Source organism: Falco cherrug, chromosome Z (genome assembly GCF_023634085.1).
Source record: "Falco cherrug isolate bFalChe1 chromosome Z, bFalChe1.pri, whole genome shotgun sequence".
In the NCBI taxonomy this organism is placed as follows: domain Eukaryota; kingdom Metazoa; phylum Chordata; class Aves; order Falconiformes; family Falconidae; genus Falco; species Falco cherrug.
The window spans coordinates 49,972,630-49,990,211 of record NC_073720.1 but is presented as its reverse complement, the minus strand read 5'-3'; the positions used below and the strand labels follow the sequence as shown (position 1 = coordinate 49,990,211).

Genomic DNA, 17,582 nt, shown 5'->3' with positions numbered 1-17,582 from the left:
ATGTCTGTTTGTAGGAAAGTTGACTGCTGCCAATTAATAATATTTAATTAATTCTTACTAAAAACTAAACACTATATCACTAGGAAAAACTGAATGGATCTCTCAAATAATTGATTTCCCTACTTACAAGCAATCTAGATTTTTTATAACCCGATCAAACTGTAAGCGTTACTTGTATTGAAAATCTAATGTAAAGCCTTCATCCTCCAACAGCTAGAAATTTTTCTTAAATTTCCCACCCACATATAACCAAAGGCTAGTTTCCTTTATTTATCTTTTTCTAATTTACTTAATGAATTTGAATACAATATGATTCTTATCTTACGTTTTCCAAGGTTAAACCAGCCAAATAAATTAACTTCTTCTCATAGGACAGTTTCTGGTCCTGGCAAATCTCTTTTACATTGATTTGGTCCAACACATTTGATAAAGATACAGGTTCAAAATAATATGAAATTGTCTGCTGTGTCTTTCAGAAATATTCTGACTGATGCAACACAAAATCTTGTTTCCCTTTTCTGTGGATTCCCACTGATATTTCTTAGTGTCACCATGTCACCTTACTGTATTATTATTACTACTACTACTACTACTACTACTACTACTACTACTACTACTACTATTATTATTACTATTATTACTATTCTCATCATCATCATCATCATCACCACCATTATCATTATCATTATTATCATTATTATTATTACTTGACAGTTGTTTCCAGTTTAAAGAGTCAACTTTCCCAAGATACTTAATCACCCTTAATCTTAAAACTACAGGTGTAGGATTATGTGTGTTGTATTACTAAAACAACTGAATTTCTGCAGTGTCACTTCTCCAAGTTCTCTGGCTCTTCTTGTGGGGTGTCTTCTCCTCTTGTCTCTTCACTAAGTCCTCTACTTTCTATTGTGAGCAGTGCTCCAGATTTTGTGCCAGTGTCACCACATATATTGTTCCTCAGAAGTTTCTGTAATGACTTCCCTCCAAACTGACAGTCCCTCATTTAAACTAGTTATTGCTTCAGTGTTCATATGCATTGCATAATTCCAGTCTTAATCCTTACCTTCTCCAGGCTGACATTTTTTCTCATACCACCAAACCAAATGACTTGCTGAAATCTTTTTTGTTGTACAGAAACCTGTGATTACTCGCAGCTTAGTGTTGCATTGTATTTATAGTACCCATTATTGAGAACATCCTGATGTGCTTGTAGCTACTGGAATTTTTAATTTTTTTAAGCTCGTCCTTCAGTTAAGGTACTCTCAGCTTGCTGCTGTTCAGACGAACAGTATCTTCTCAAACACAGTAGATGGTACATGTATTCTTCATATGAATTAAATGCCCCTTGAAGTCACTAGAAATTGTGACTAAATCTTCATCTTTAGGAGAGCTAAACTCTAAAAAGCAGGGTGAGGAAAGACCAAGAATAATTCCTATTCATCTTATTTCTAAACTTATTCAAAGTCCAATTTAGATAAAATGGTCAACAGTTTAGTACTACTGTAGATTTAGGAAAAGCTAAAGTGGTTGGAGGATTAAGTTCCGTGTCCTCTCTGTTAAATGAAAGAAATTGTTCTTAAACAATACTCAAAGAAAAAATGTGTTAATTTAAAAAGCACCATTTGCATTCAGTCTTTTAATATGTGATAGTCTAGCAGTAATTAAGTAGGTTGTTTTGGGCTTTTGTGTATCCATAATAAGAACTTTCCTTTTTTATTACATCAGTAAATCACAGGGATTACAATGATTTGAGATCTTGCAATGCAGATTACATTGTGCTTATGTGTTAGCTATTGTATTTCTCTGCCACGATGATAAAGCATTGCCTTTATTTTAATTTGTCTCTTATTTTTTTTATTCTGGCTTGCCTTTCTGAGTTCCTTAGAACATGAAATTATTATTCACATTTCTTTCCAATTCCTAGTTGCATCTAGTGTGAAAGGAGGCAAGCAAAAGTCCTTGCCAACTCTAGCATTAGTTGTTCTCTAAGTATTTTTCAGAAGATAGCAAACTCTTCAGGAAAGCCATAGTCATGCAATATGAAAAAATAAAATTTTGTGCCTCCATGTATTATATTAAATTGAAGACAACTTCTCCCATTCACTGCTTTCAGTGAACATAAAGTGGTTGTATGATGTCAGACTAAATGTTGATTTGACAAAATATCCTCTCTCTACAGTAACCGGTAGAAGCTGCAGCAGGGATGTAAGACAATAGACATATTGTGACACAGCTTCAGCTGGGGCTCCAGGAGCCTGCAGTACAGCAATGTTGTGGAGAAAGTGTACCTTCTTGTTTACATAGCAGTGATGGAAGTCTCCCACTAAGCTGTTGGCTCACTCTTCGAAGCCATGCAAATTTTTGCCATCAGCAGCTTGTTCTGTGGTTGAGCTACGTTTTCCCTTTTCTGGTTTTGAATCTTGAGAGCATAATTGTGTGTGTCATAGTTCTTTATGTGAGAAAAGACTGGTGACTGTTCCCATCCATTTCCCTGATGCTGCAGCTGACTTTACAGATCTTGAGGTTGGACTTCTTTGAATTACTCCCTTTCACCCTAGTCATCTAGTCATCTAATGAGTCACATGTGTGATCATCTGGTGGCCTTTGCTAGTACCTTTCTACTCATATCTTATCGATTTCAGGTAGGACATCACAATACAAGGCAGTTGCCCACACAACCTTCAAGATTCAGGTGCAATATGGACGCAACCATATAATGATGTTTCTGATTCACCCTAGACTTGTTCTTATGCTATTTGCTTTTCCTCTCATCAGTGTTGAACGTTGATGTGACATTTACACAGAATTGCCTACTGTGTAACTAGGTTGTCCTTCCAGAGTGTTAACAGCTTGCACAGTCTGACATTCTTGAGATGTAATTAGGATTGCCTTGTTTGCATGTGCTTTGCATTTATCTACACAGAATTTAATCTGCCATTTTATTACTTTGCCATTCAAAGTCATAAGAACTTTTGCAGGAAGGTTTACTTTTAACATGCTGAATAATTTGTTTATATTCAGTAAATCTTTCACCTCCATTTCCACATCACTGATGACTGCACTGACCAGTTCAGGCCCTTACACAGATAAGTTCTCCAGGAAGCTTAATCATCTTTCCTTTTGGCTCCTAGGCTTGACCACCTTGCTTGGAAATTTCAAAGCAAAGTTAGAATTTCATTTAATTGCTTTCATCTAGATGTTAAAAATTTCAGTTGTAAAAAGACATTTTTGACCTGCAGTATTGTGGCACCAAGATTAAAACCTGCTATCTTCAGGAAGAATTTATGATTTGGGTGTCATCTTTGTTCTGAACTGTTTTCTCTGTATTGAGATCTATTGGAAGTGTTCAGTATCATAATTTAAAATGGATGAGTATGGGTTTTTTATATGTGTGATAGTATTGTATTACTGAATTGATTCAATATTTTTTTCATTGCTGTTGTTAATCTGTTGTTGATTATCAAAAGCAAAATCATTAGTATAATGGAGTACATCCTCTTGCTATGATTTCCGTGGAGCATATCTAATAAACCAAGGCATCTGAAATTGGAATGTAATAAAAACGTGGTATTTATATTAATCAAATATTCCTGTTAGATGGGTGATGCTAATGAATCTGCTATGATGCTGAGCTTGTAATAACTCAAAGGTTACAGAAAAATTTGCACAACAGGAGGATTGCATTTACTTTTACAGCAATAGTTTGTCATCTGTTAAAAATCTTTTGGATAAAATACATTATACTACTTTAAATAAAACTGTGGAAATTCAGATATCAGAAGTTAAATGTGTAAAGGTAGTAAATAGTTGTTTCAGTTATTCTCAAATATAATTATTCATTGTGGATGAAGAAAAATTCAAGTGATCCTTCATGGTTAGAACACTTAGGAAAGAGTGTCAGGATTTATGGGGAAGGATTTCAACACCATTCAGCAACTAATGCGTCCCCCTTTCTTCCTTTCATTTTCAATGTTATATATTTTCTTTATTTATTTTCCTATAAGGGGATTTTAATGTAAAATTCTAAATATGAAAATCCTGGATTCCACCCTTTCCAGAAAAAGTGGAGAATGCAAAAGCTCAGTCACCTTGCAGAGCACACATTGGACAGCTTTAAATAAAAAGGGGCCAGGAAGGGAGTATGGCTTATAACCAGAGAGATGGGAATCTCACCTCGTTGGCTGATCTTTTTCATTATTCAAAATGTAAATTGAAGAGAGAGAAGGGAAAATTATCCTTCCAAAGACCAAATATCTTCACCCAGCCCTTTACCAGGCACTTTTCCCTAATTGAATCGATAATCTTGCCCTCAGAGAAGACATATTTTGATTTTGCCAGCATTGCTGGTTAAACACTGACTCAGTACTAATAGTGTTGGTTCCTGTTCACTATATGAGCAAGGAAATTGCCCAAACCATCGTGTCCCTGGTTCATCTCGTCTCGTACGACAAGCAACATACCCACTTCCCAAGACAGAACAAATGTGCTCTAACAGCTGTAGGTAGGAGTTCTGTGAATAAGGAGTATTTGAGTCATTTTGTGTCTATGTATGTGTTTTTCACACTCACTCTTGCTTTAATATAACAGACATAGCTGTTTTATTAAAGGGAAATTTAAAATAGATTAACATCGTTCTCAGAATCAGGTTCTTTTTTTCTCCATGCTATATGACTGTAGCCTCAAAAATGCAGACCTGACTAATAGTGTTAGCTATGCTCAAGCAGAGTCATTTGGGGTCTGAATGGAGTAGGAGGGAGGTTCTACAAATTCTCGATTAAAATTCTGGTTTTCTAAATATGACACTGTGTATTTTTTGTACATGCTAATGGGTTCTATTCATCATGAATATTAGCTTTGCTAGGAGTTATTGTACATCTGTTGCCCTGTGCTTAATATTACTTCTAGTAGCAAAACTTCTGTTCTAGAAGGAACTGGAGTAAGATGACCTACGTTTGGAGTCTGAGACATTGTGTATTATATATGTGGAGCATATCTAATATGTTCTGTTACATATTAGACCTCACCCCTCTTGATTCCCTCAGTGTATAAAAGAAAAACTTCATTACCCATCTCAAAATCTGTTTAGTGCTCAACCTTACACCTCCTTGAAAACCATTTTCTATATAACTAGCACATTTTCCCTATGTATTAATAACAGATCAGTCTGCAGATGAAAAAAAAGCAGCCTTTTCTCCTTTATCTGCTACTCATGGGAAATAATTCTGTTTCTCTGGAGTTAATAGGTGTTAGCATAGCAAAGAACAGTGGATCTTAAAATTATTTATGATGTTAATATTTTACTCCTTATCACTTCTCATTTAAGAATAAATATTCATCACATTAAATTAATAATGAGGGAAGTTTTCTTTTAGGGAGGAAACTAAGTTAGAGAAGTTTTATGCTTTGCTCATAGTTTAGCTGTTAGCACAGAAAGGTATAAAGGCCAGGTGATACTTTAAGTCCTAGACTTGTGCTTCAGCCTTAAAAGGTATCTCTTCACTACATCTTGAATAGAAAATATTACCAGTACTAATTTGGCAGAAGTAGAATGTCTTTTTTGCCACAGAAATACATTGGAAATTACTGAAGATGAGTTATACTAGCATGACCTATAGCTTAATTGACATATTATTGCTGCCAACTCACATCTTCCAGTGGTTACATTTCTGTCATTGGATTCTTTGTCGCATGGGAAAAATACAGTTTTGTTTAAATGAAATCCATTCAGTTTTTTAATAAGTAGCACTATCCATTTGTGTGTGTCTAGAAAATACAACTATCTTTGTACTTCATAGACATAAATCCAATAGCCTCTTTAAAAACATCATCAGTGCTGTTGAACTTTCAGTAAGGATCTGTGTTAATAAGGGTTTAGATGTAGGTGAAGACTTAGTGTTTAATGCATAGCAGCATTCATCCTGCCCCTAGGAACTCAGAAACATTACCTACAGACCTTCAGTTAAGAGTTTCCTTTAGTTTTGCAGTTAGGTGAAGATAAAACCCAAGATATCTGCCCTTCTGTTTAGTTAGAGGACAATATTTACTTATTTGGACAGCACTGAAAATGAGACCAAAACAGTGTGAATAATTCCTACTGAAAACTTTAAAGTTTTTACCTAAAAATAGTCGTGATGTATTAGAATTGGTAATGACCAACAATACCAATGCAGGTCCTTTTGTGGGTAGAAGTACTTCCACTTACTGTCTTTTTTTTTTTTTTTTTTCATTTCTATCTCTCTTTCTAGATGCAGCAATTGTTTCATGAAAACTATGAACACAACCGCAAAGGTTACATTCAAGATCTTCACAACAGCAAGATTCACACAGCCATAACACTTCATCCAAACAAAAGACCAGCCTACCAATACAGGCTGCACAGTTACATACTGAGTCGCAAAATTTCTGAACTGCGCTATCGGACCATCCAGCTCCATAGAGAAAGTGCCCTGATGAGCAAGCTCAGTAACAGTGAAGTAAATAAGGAAGATCAGCAATTGGGAATGATGCCATCATTCAATCATTTCCAGCCACGTGAAAGGGATGAAGTCATCGAGTGGGAGTTCCTGACAGGAAAATTTCTTTACTCAATGGTGGAGAACCAGCCACCCCGGCAGAGTCTGAGCAGCGTCCTGAGGGCTGCACTGGATGACACCGTGATGCAAGTCATGGAAATTATAAATGAGAACTCTAGATCTAGAGGAAGGCTCATTGATTTCAAGGAAATACTGTATGGCTACCGCAGGGTGGACCCTCTGCATGGAGTGGAGTACATTCTGGATTTACTGCTTTTGTACAAGAGGCACAAAGGAAGGAAAGTTACGGTTCCGGTGAGACGCCACGCTTACCTTCAGCAATTGTTTAGCAAACCTTTCTTCAAAGAAGCAAAGGAGCTGGATGTAAGAAGCCTACTGGAGGATACCAACACTGACACTCAATCTTTCTCTTTCCTTTCAAATTCTTTAAAGATTTTTTCTTCATCATTCCAAGGCACCAAAGACATTGCGAGACGCAGTGACAAGAAAATACATATTCTTGTCCCTCTCACAGGAAGATTTGACATTTTCTCAAGATTTATGGATAACTTTGAGAAGACTTGTCTGATACCCAGTCAGAATGTAAAGTTGGCGATAATTCTCTTCAGTTCCGAATCAGGCCAAGATTCCAGCAGACACATAAAGCTGATGAAAGAATACAATGTTAAGTATCCTAAGGCAGATATGACCCTGATTCCGATGGCAGGAAAGTTTTCTAGAGGGTTAGGTCTTGAAATGGCCTCATCTCAGTTTGACAATGGCACTTTGCTGCTGTTCTGTGATGTTGATCTGGTGTTCACACCAGACTTCCTCCAGCGATGCAGAGATAACACTATTCAGGGAGAACAGGTTTACTACCCTATCATCTTTAGCCAATATGATCCAAAAGTAATATATGGAGACAACCCTCCAGCTGAGGGTAGTTTTGTTTTCACAAAAAAAACTGGATTTTGGAGGGAGTATGGATTTGGAATTACCTGTATTTACAAAAGTGATCTACTTACTGCTGGTGGATTTGATACCTCAATTCAAGGCTGGGGACTAGAGGATGTAGACCTCTTTACTAAAGTGATAACATCTGGCTTGAAGGCTTTCAGAAGTCAAGAAGTAGGAGTTGTCCATATTTTTCATCCAGTTCAGTGTGACCCCAATTTAGATCCGAAACAATATAAAATGTGCTTAGGGTCCAAAGCAAGTACGTTTGCCTCTACCATGCAGCTTGCTGGACTCTGGCTACAGAAACATTTGGGTGTCAAGTACAATCAAACTGTGTCCTGACATCTCAGCTTATTTGGCCTTTTAAGGGAGTTTACCTCATTATTGTTATTATTATTTGATCTTGTTGTCATAGTTTTAAACTCCCTCCTATTGTCTTCCAAAGACTGTTGACCTCAAACAGGATGAGTCTGCTGTTCACTGATGTTTCTTATAGCTACTGAACTGGTGAGGTGAATTCCTTCATGTTTCCTTTGTTTGAAATTCAGTCAAGTCACAGAAATCATATGTTCCCATGGAGCACATGCATCACAAGAGACTGCCTGAGAAGAATGTTCTCCTTCAGCTTTGGGATGCAGTATCGTCTTTGCTGCATTTCTCAGATTTCATGTGATATAAATATTTACTGGTGAAGGTACCACAAAAGTGCTTTATGCTTCTTCTGGGGATGGAACTCTGTAAGATAAACTTGAGTTTTATAATTTATATGAGGAGTTATATGTATAAACACTACTTTTCTTCATCTTTAGAATTTTTAAAGTAAATGAATAACTATGATTGTACCTTTATTTTTTAAAAAAAATCTAAAAAAAAAAAAAAAACCAAAAAAGACACACACCAAAACCACAACCAAACAAACAACACCCAGAAAAGCTGAGGAGCTACTTGCAAATACAACTGGTACTGGCTACCAAGGTCCTTAAATGTCTTATTATAATAATGAACTCCTCATTGTTGTTCACTCTAAGTGTAAATGAACTTTATTTTCACAAGGAACAGGATTTAATCAGATACTCATGCACACTTTAGAAGTTGTGTGAACCAACGTTCTTCATTTGCAGGCAAGAAGAAACTAAGACTTAACATGGTCGTTTATGATAAAGTGCAGGCATACAGTATTCTTTTTTTGAAACACATAGTATAAGTTGCTGTTCCTCTTCTTAGACTGTGTCTCTAATACATAATTTTCTTTTACATTCCTTTCATAAAGCTGCATTTCATACAGAGTATTAGAAGTTAAAGCTGTATCTTTTTTTTCACATTTTCCATGAATATTGGTACTCAGTAGTAGGTTGTTGTTCAGTTAAAATAATTGTAGAATAATTATTTAAATTTCAAAATTTACTATTGCTGGTCAAAGTTCCTTGCCAATATATTTATATTAATGAAGGTTATAAGACTGTGTTAAGATTTATCTCTCTGGAGTTGTCATATTGTGGATTCACAGAGTAAAGTATTTAAAATACCAACATAAGAAGTAATAAAATCAATTTCTGTAATTTAGAGAAGTATTTATATAGGGATGTGTGTGTGTGTGTGTGCGCGCGCACGCGTGTGTGCACGTGCGCATGTGTATATCCCTATATATATATATATATAGAAAGAGTAATTTCAGAGTATGTTCCTTTTTTTCAGTTCAGGCAGAAATTTGTTACAATTGTAATTTTTGCCACGTGCTTGGAACGTTTCATGTTATACTGTGGTAAAAGCTCAAAGGCATCCAAGAAACCATCAGAATTCAGCCAAACTTAAGTTAATACAGCAGGTACTTCTAATAACCTCAGCACCCTTGATTTCAAACTATATTTCAAATAGACCTGGGCAAGAAGAAATAAACAATTACTGCATTTAAGTTTGTAAGTTTTTCAGCTGTAACAAGCTCCTGTGTTTCCTTTCAAAAACCAACTAAGACATCTGAATTCACTGACACATCTATTTGTACGGAGCTATCCTGATAAATTTCCTGAGGCACAAGGGGTGCATAGGCCAGTTAATGCCTCTTACCTGCAGTTCTCTGTTCTGGATTTAGCATGCAAGGAAAAAGGCATCCCTGAACAGGAGTGAGTAAACTCAGAATTAAAGGGCTGGCCAATTTTGTATGCTTTAAAAAAGGCCATCCCCATTGCCTTGGGGAAGGTAGTAATTGTGGTAGATTAGAACAGATAGAAGGTAATTCATTCTTGTCTGCCTTCCCTAAGGAGAGGTCCTGGCTTGTTATTCTCCTAGAGGCTGTTGCCTTTCTAGCCCAGTATTATTAGCTCAAATGTCTGGAGAAGGTAATTCAGTATTACTTATGAAATAGTTATTGGAAAACGCTCTTCAAATTGAGTGCAAAGGTCACGCTTTGTTCAACAAGAAAGCCAAGAACAAGGAACATAGAACTTATTTGATTGATCTCAACTGACTGATGCAACTCAGACTGTAAATATAAAAAACTTAATTCCTGTTGATAAATGTTTGTGATGATTTCATAAACATGAAAAAAAATATTTACAAAGACATCTAAGGAAATCATTGTCTGTTGGGATGTATTCCAGTGCTTATTTCAATTACTTAGTGGCCAGAAAGTATTTGCTCAGCTCAAAGTAAAATAGTAGATTAGAACAAGAAATGAAACCAATCATTCAGTGGGGATAAAGATGTATACAGAGGGCTTGCAGGATCAGGTCCTACATGATATAATAGCAAAATGCTAGTATTTACCAATAAAGATATTTATTTAGTGTCTGACTGATTCATTTGTTTATATGATGAATTACTTTGTTAAAAACCAGATTATTAATGTTTATTATCAAATATTGCATTGTCTTTTGAATAATTATCCTGAGATAACTTGAGAACTTGTGTTAGTTTGTTTAAGGAATAATATGCCTTCTAAGGAGATGATATTAGAGGGAAAAAAAAGCACAAAAGTGTTAAGAGTAATGTTATGGATGTATACATTAAGATGGGAATGCCTGTGCTAATGAAGTGTTTGCTTTTGTCTAGACTAAATCATAAGCTTGATTGTAAAATGAAATTTCTGTGTGTATGATGTCCCTTTGTAAACACATAACTAATGAATTCGCAGTAGGACATAATGATCATTTTTTTCCAAAACCCTCTTACCCTGGGAATAGATTCCCTGGTTTCATTGTTGGGATGTGGGTTGTGAACTGCTTGCACTTCGGCTTTTCAGACACTGCCTTTATTAAAAAAAAATATCTCAGGAGATCTCACACAGAAACCTCAGTAATTCCCACGCCACCCCCATCCTGACATGTTTTCCTGTTCACAGTACTTAATTCAAGTGTATAATTTAAGTATAATTTCCTGCATCTTCTGGATGAAGGAAAAACATCAAGTTGGGCTTCCTAAGACTTGCTGAATATACTCTACATAAGGATACTGAGTCTTCTGCCCGAGTCACCTCCTTGCTGCCAGCAGCGCTGACAGGTGCCTCTCCGTGGAGCTGCGAACAGGTAGCGCAAGCCAGTGCAGAAGAACTGTACTTGCTGTCACCAGCTGCTTTTGGGAAGCAAAAGGGCCATTTTATTCAGGACTTGATAGGAGTGAAAGGAGGATGACGAACTGAGGTTTCATTGGGTTGGGGTGGTGGGGTATCTTGTCCAGATCCTGTGTGTCTGTGTCCCCAGGAGGAAAAGGAGTCCGGTCCCACACCTCTTCCCTGTTTCCTCTCAACGCATATTGTGAAGGAAAAGGCAAAACCAGCAGTGCTTCCGTTTAGTAAGGCTAGCAGACCTGAACCACACACCTGGAGCCTTATCATATAATGGGATGTATGGTGGAAAAGGTGCTCAGTGGTCTTCCCAAAAAGCAGTACAGAGAGAGGCACCTGCACTCAGCAAAGACCAGAAGGATGTGCAAAAAGTGCCTTTTGGAGCCTTTGTACCAGTGTGTGCTCAACAGTGCCTCAAGACTCTTGCAAAAATTGTAGTACTGGTTAAATGGCTCATAGAATCTTGAGGAACTGTGGAGACTTCCGAAGAGCATGAGATAACAGTCGATTTCTTTAAATAGAGCAAATAAGCAATTTAATGGTTTCTTAAGAAGTAATTCTAGTGATTAGTTATGATGTAGTTCACCACACAGAAGATTTTGCTCCAAAGAACAGTGCTAGCTTTAAGATAAAACAAAACACATGTGCAGTCTACATCTGATTTTCCTGCAACTTGAAATTGGTTAAAATTTTTGGAAAAAAATATGGACTAAGAATTGGTGAGCCACTGATTGGAGGAAAGCTTTGTGCTTCTGCTCTATTTTTAAAAGAGAATCAGATGAGAAGAAAACAAAAAATGCCTATAGCAGATGCACACAAACATCAGCTGTGATGTGAGGGTAGCAGCATTGCTTATAGTCCTAAATGCTGAAGCACAATAAGATGTTTCACAGAAGTCTGTTTACAATAAACGAATATCACTGAAGGTTATACTCTGTCAGAAGTCTGTAAGTAACATATAAAGTTAAATCAGTGTCTTTTTAATTCTTTCATTTCTTAGAACATTTTCCTTTACATTTTTTTAACTGGCATTTATTCACTTGCATAATGAGCTGGCTTTTCATGACTCACTGTCTCCTTCCTATTTTTTTTTTTCTTTGAGTCTTCCTATTTGCAGTACATATTAGTACAGTGTTTGAAACTTTTTGAGCTAGCATGGTATTTCTGTTATGTTTTTATGTCACTGCCATATAAAACTGCTGAACTAGAATATTTTGCTGAATGAGTTTCCAGTACTGCTTCAAATTGTTTCCATTTGCCTGTGATTGTAAGTTCAAAATGTTTTGAATTTTGCTACTTCATCCCTTTCACTGGTCTCCTTCATACTGGAATCCCACCAAGGCAAGGAAATGCAAAATCTTTCCAATCCTTAGTCTAGGATAATTAGCAGAATCTGGGGATTTTCTTGATCACTTTTTTTCCTTGTTTGTCTGGGATTTTTTTGCCCTCAAATATTTTATCTAGAATTCCAGAAGCATATTTATCAGTTCCATAATTTTAATACAATAGTGGTTATTAAAATGTAAGACAGCACATATGTGGCCCATATGATACAAACTGTAATTGTACATCCTTATTTTCTAGACACCTAATTATTCAATAGATGTGTGCCATTTATAGGAACTTTGAAGATAAATTAAAAGGATCCTTGCTGATTCACTGTTTATTTAGCATTAGTGAAAAGCTTGACGATGTATGCAGAGATCAAAAGATGTACTATGTAGGCTGCTGGGGTTTATTTCTTTTATAGTGCTGATGGGAAATCTCAGTTCTGCCTAAGATACTTGCAGTGTAGTATTGTTCCTCACAAATCAGCCATGTCTAGCAATGATTTTAAGTGACTGCAAAGCTATGGGCATAGCATCCAACTTCATACAGCAGGCAAGATTTACTGGATTTACCTAAACATATGAGAGACTGATCCTCAGATTCAGAGGGAGTCTGGCATGACATAATCAGATAGTAGGTGCATTTGTCAAATACATCTGCTGCCACAACTTCTGGGCACGCTCACTGTAGGCATCCCTTTGAAATGCCCCAGCAATGCAATAAGCTCTGTGAAGGTATTTCTGAAAAGATACATAGTAGCTAACATAGGTGCCAGACTCTTTTACTTAGAGCAGGTAAGTGCCTTTAGATGAATTCGTCAAAAAAAAGGATGGAAAGAATAAGATACATGATTTAAAAAAAAAAATGCTTCTGCTTGAGATCATGAATATTTTTAATATTGGTTATTTGGAAAGCCTTCATGACTTGCTCTCACCCTTGCTTAGGGTAATATTGAGCAATAAACTATGCTTATTTTACACATTAATCCATATTCTGCTTGCTAAATAAAAGATAAGGTGCCTAAATGCTTTGAAGATGCTGGTTGAACCATAAGTGGCCAGAGACAGCTGAGTGTAGTTCAGCCTCAAAACCAAAACTCGGATCTACTCCCAGGTAAGGACGATTCTAGCTGGCTGTCTTGGGCAGACATAAGAAGTAGAAGCCTGAGTTTGTACAGAGCCTCATGGTATCTGGGGATCCACCTGCATGCTTTTACTGTGTGATTGCTGAGAGCAGGCACAAAGTCTGAATGCAGTGCTACCACCAGTGGAAAAAATTAGGAATGCAGTTAAGTGAGGAATACGGTAAAAAGTGTTGCATGGGTGACAGTATGGTAGGAAGGATGTAAATCCAGAGAGTTGTGTGTGTCTTGGTTATGAGAGTGGAAAACAAAATTTGTTTTAAAGTGGAACTCAGCTTTCCTTTCTCCCTGAAAGCCTTTTGCCTTGCATTGCATTCCACTTGTGCTTGCAGTGACAAATGCTGAAACCATCTGGAGCAATACCAAGACTATAGACCTTTCATACCTGGTGTGTTCTGACCATCCAGCTCAAGTTCACTGAAGTGATAGTTTAACTGGCGATTATGACTTTTTACTGTTCTGTTTTTAGACATGTTACTGTTATTTAACTGGGAGTGAGATCTTTCACAGCTTTGTTCTATTTTTGCCTAAGGTGCTCCAGTCTTTCCATTGTAACTTTATATATTACACTTTTATGTGGCACATCACGGCTTTAAATGAGAAAGGGTTTCTTTAAGCAAAGGCGTGTGGACAGTAGCATACAGCTGGTGTAACCTTGCAACCACAGCTACATGATTAAAATAAAGTATGTTCACCTATGGTCTTTTATTTGCTGTGTTGATACAATGGATCTGCTTGATGAGAAATCCAGAATGAATTATGGCTGAATATTTTCTGTTGACAAAGCTAAGCAAATTTGTTTAAATAACTGGAGACAAGTGATAAGCCATACACCCTGTATGTGCTGGTACTGGAGGATATCTAGACACCTATACGGTGCTTTTAACAAAACAAGTTATAGGAAGGTGTCTCTGGTAAGAGTGAATGAGAAATGCTGTGCTTTCCATACCAGAACTGCTGGTAGCAGAAGATTTGTATTGCTTGTAGAATGACATTAGTCATAACTTCTGCCAAGGTCAGCAGGTGTTTAAGGGAAGGACACAAGGGCAAATCCCTGCGTCTTGCTCTCACGTATGAAAGAGACCAGAAAGATCAAGATTCAGCCCAGAATATTGTTGGAAGAGGAAGAGAGCCTGCTCTGAGAGAAACATGGGGCTTGGCAAAGAAGGGAGCATGCAAGAAACCAAAGAGAAGATTCCCTTTCTTCTTTGTTTTTATGCTTGACATGTTGCTGTGCTCCACAGAGAGCTACCAGTCTGTCTGGATTCACCTTAGCACCCAGTGGAGAAGGCCATTCATTAAGCCTTGTGGAAAGAAAGTGTAAACGCGGTGCATGTGACAGGAGCACGTACTGGTGGTTGATGGGAAGGAAAGTGCATGGGAATCATATAAGGAGCCAAGAAAATGGAAGTTTGTTGGGTTTTTTTGGTTGTGAAGTTAAAATTCATTCTGTGCGTAAGCAATTTTACTAGCCTTGATACGTAAGGCCAAGAGCCAGTAATAGAGAGAGAAATAAGAGGACATGAATTTCAAAAGAAGGAGAAGATGCAGACACAGTGCAGAAAACAGAGTACCTGTGTAAACATAAAATTTAATTAAAATAGAGATTAAAGTAGATGGGGAAAAAATAGAACAAGAAATAGAAGGAAAAAAAAAAACCCCGCAGGAAGAAAATAAGGACTTTAAATTATTTAATAAAAAAGCAACTGAAGGACTAGCATAGATGTAACCATTAAGCGCTGGGTACAGAATGCTTTGCAGTGCTGTTTGAGAAACATGGGAAACGTTATGGGAAACGTTTCTGCAGCACTGCACCCCACTATTTTACCTGGGGGTGGCTGAAGAAGCAAAAGCTAAACTAATAATAAAATATTCCTACTTTTGTTTGCTTTTTATCAGAGCCTAAAATACCTCCATTTGTTTTCAGGTTGGTTTGCACCCACCCTGTGTGGTAAATATCTTTTCCAATGCTGTGTTACTGGGATTTTCTTTTTCTGAACAGAGTAAATAAGATGGGTGAGCTGTCTGTAGTACTAACAGTTGAAGCTTACTGGTAGAGAAATGGCAATACCCATGCTATGGTACATCTTCTGAAAAACAAAATCTTTTTTATTTTAATTTTTTTTATTATAGTGTTCTTTAGTTACAAAAAAATGGCATTTGGAGGGAGCTTCTGCAGTCTTCTCCCATGTCCCTTTCCCTTCCTATTAAACCTTCAGTTTCTAGCTTCTGCTATACTTAGGTACTGATGACAAAATTGGAAGACTAAGGAAATATCCTTTTTAATATCGCCATAGCAAGGAATTAAATTTTGGGCATAAATTTTGTTGTGAGCTTATGAATTTAGTGTAAGATTATATATTCCAGGTAAAATTATTTTTCAGCACCTTGATAGTTTATTCATTCAAATGTGATTAAGTTAAACACTCTAATGATGTCACTGCTGTATAAAACTGCTGAAATACAGCACTCTGTTGAATTAGTTCCCAGCTCCATTGCAAGCCATTTCCACTTGCTTGTCACTTGTCTTTAAACTATGCTGAATTTTATTACCACTTCCCTCAGCCCCTTTTCCTGACATCTTGAGTTTCTTGCCAGGAACAGGAGCACAAATCCTTTCCAGAGTTTAAAATGCATCTCCAAAATTAGGGCTGAAGCATTCAAGACTCACTGATTCAGCAGATGTTAAAGGGCTCAGCGACACAGTGAAGCAAACCCTTGAAAACCGAGAGAGAAAATGTTGAAGAAGTGGGAAATGCTTAGCTCCCGAGACATATATCAGACTTTGTGAGGTCACATTTCTATAATGCTCTTTTTCCATTTAACACTCGTGACAACTATGTTGCTTTATTACAGACTTAACTGCGAAGTATTGTCTGACAGCAGTATTTGTGAAGTAAATTAAGATGTCAGAAAAAGTGTTCAGGAGAGAAATAAGGAGGAAAAATGCACCCATACTTGTCTGCTACAAGGCTGGTTCTGTTAGCACTCCCGGAATGGTGGGGTCAGCAAGGCCTCTGGAGGCCACCCTCACTTCCAGGGTGGGATTGGGTTCCCTGGAGCTGAATAAGCACCTTACTAAAATCTTTCATGCTTGTGTACTGCACGTATTTCACAGACTCACACACGATCACAGAATGGCTGAGATGGGAAGGGAGCTCTGGAGATAATCTAGTCCAAACCCCTGCTCAAAGCAGAATCACCTAGTGCAGGTTGCACATGACTCTGTTCCGTTGGGTTTCAAATATCTCCACAGATGGAGAGCCCCCATCTCAAAGGGCAACCTGTGCCTATTTAGAGCAGACCCACTGGGAACTACAGAGAAGACTCTAGCTCTTGTCTTCTTTATTCCACCTATAGGTATTTATACATATGGATAAGATCTCCATGAGCCTTCTCTTCTCTAGACTCCCATCTGACAGATGCTCCAGTTCCTTAATCAACTTTCTGGATCTTCACTGGACTCACTCCAGTATGTCCATGTGTCTCTGCACTGGGGAGCCTAGGACTAGACCTAGAGCTCCAGAGGTATTCTTGCCAGTACTGAGTAGAGGGGAAGGATCCCCTCCCTCTTCCTACAGGTAATGGTCTTCCTAATGCAGCACAGAAGCCTGTTGGCCTTTTTTGTTGCAAAGGCACATTGCTGGCTCATGAACAGCTTGTTGCCCAGTGGGACCTGAAGTCTTCCTCTGCAAAGTTACTTTCCAGTCCTGGATAGTTCCCGGTGTGTACTGTTGCCTGGGATTATCCCTGCCCATGAGCAGAATTTTGCACTTACCTTTGCTGAACTTCGTAAGGTTCCTGTTTGTCTGTTTCTCCAGCCTACCAAGGTTCTTCTGCTCTATTCTGCACCCGCCTGCTCTATTAACTATTCCTCTTACTTTTGTATCTCCTACAAACTTGCTGAGGGTACACTCAGTCCCATTGTCCAGGTCATTAAAGAAGATGTGACCCCAGCCTTGCTCCCCCCCGCCCCCCCTTCCCCAATACGGACTACTGAGGTACACCACTAGTTACTGGCCTGGGTCTGGACTTGGGCCTGGCCCTTCAGATAGTTTTCAGTTCACCTCAGTGTCCACTTATC

General features: G+C 37.7%; 1 protein-coding gene across 1 annotated transcript in view; it reads left to right on the top strand.

The window, feature by feature from the left end:
* CHSY3 (chondroitin sulfate synthase 3) overlaps window positions 1-9,015 on the top strand; it is a 165,900-nt gene extending 156,885 nt beyond the window's left edge. Inside the window, exon 3 of the mRNA XM_027800558.2 lies at window positions 6,246-9,015. Coding sequence (XP_027656359.2) covers window positions 6,246-7,811 — 1,566 coding nt within the window. The 3' untranslated portion in view covers window positions 7,812-9,015. The remainder of the gene's footprint in view (window positions 1-6,245) is intronic.
* The last annotated feature ends 8,567 nt before the right edge of the window (window positions 9,016-17,582 follow it).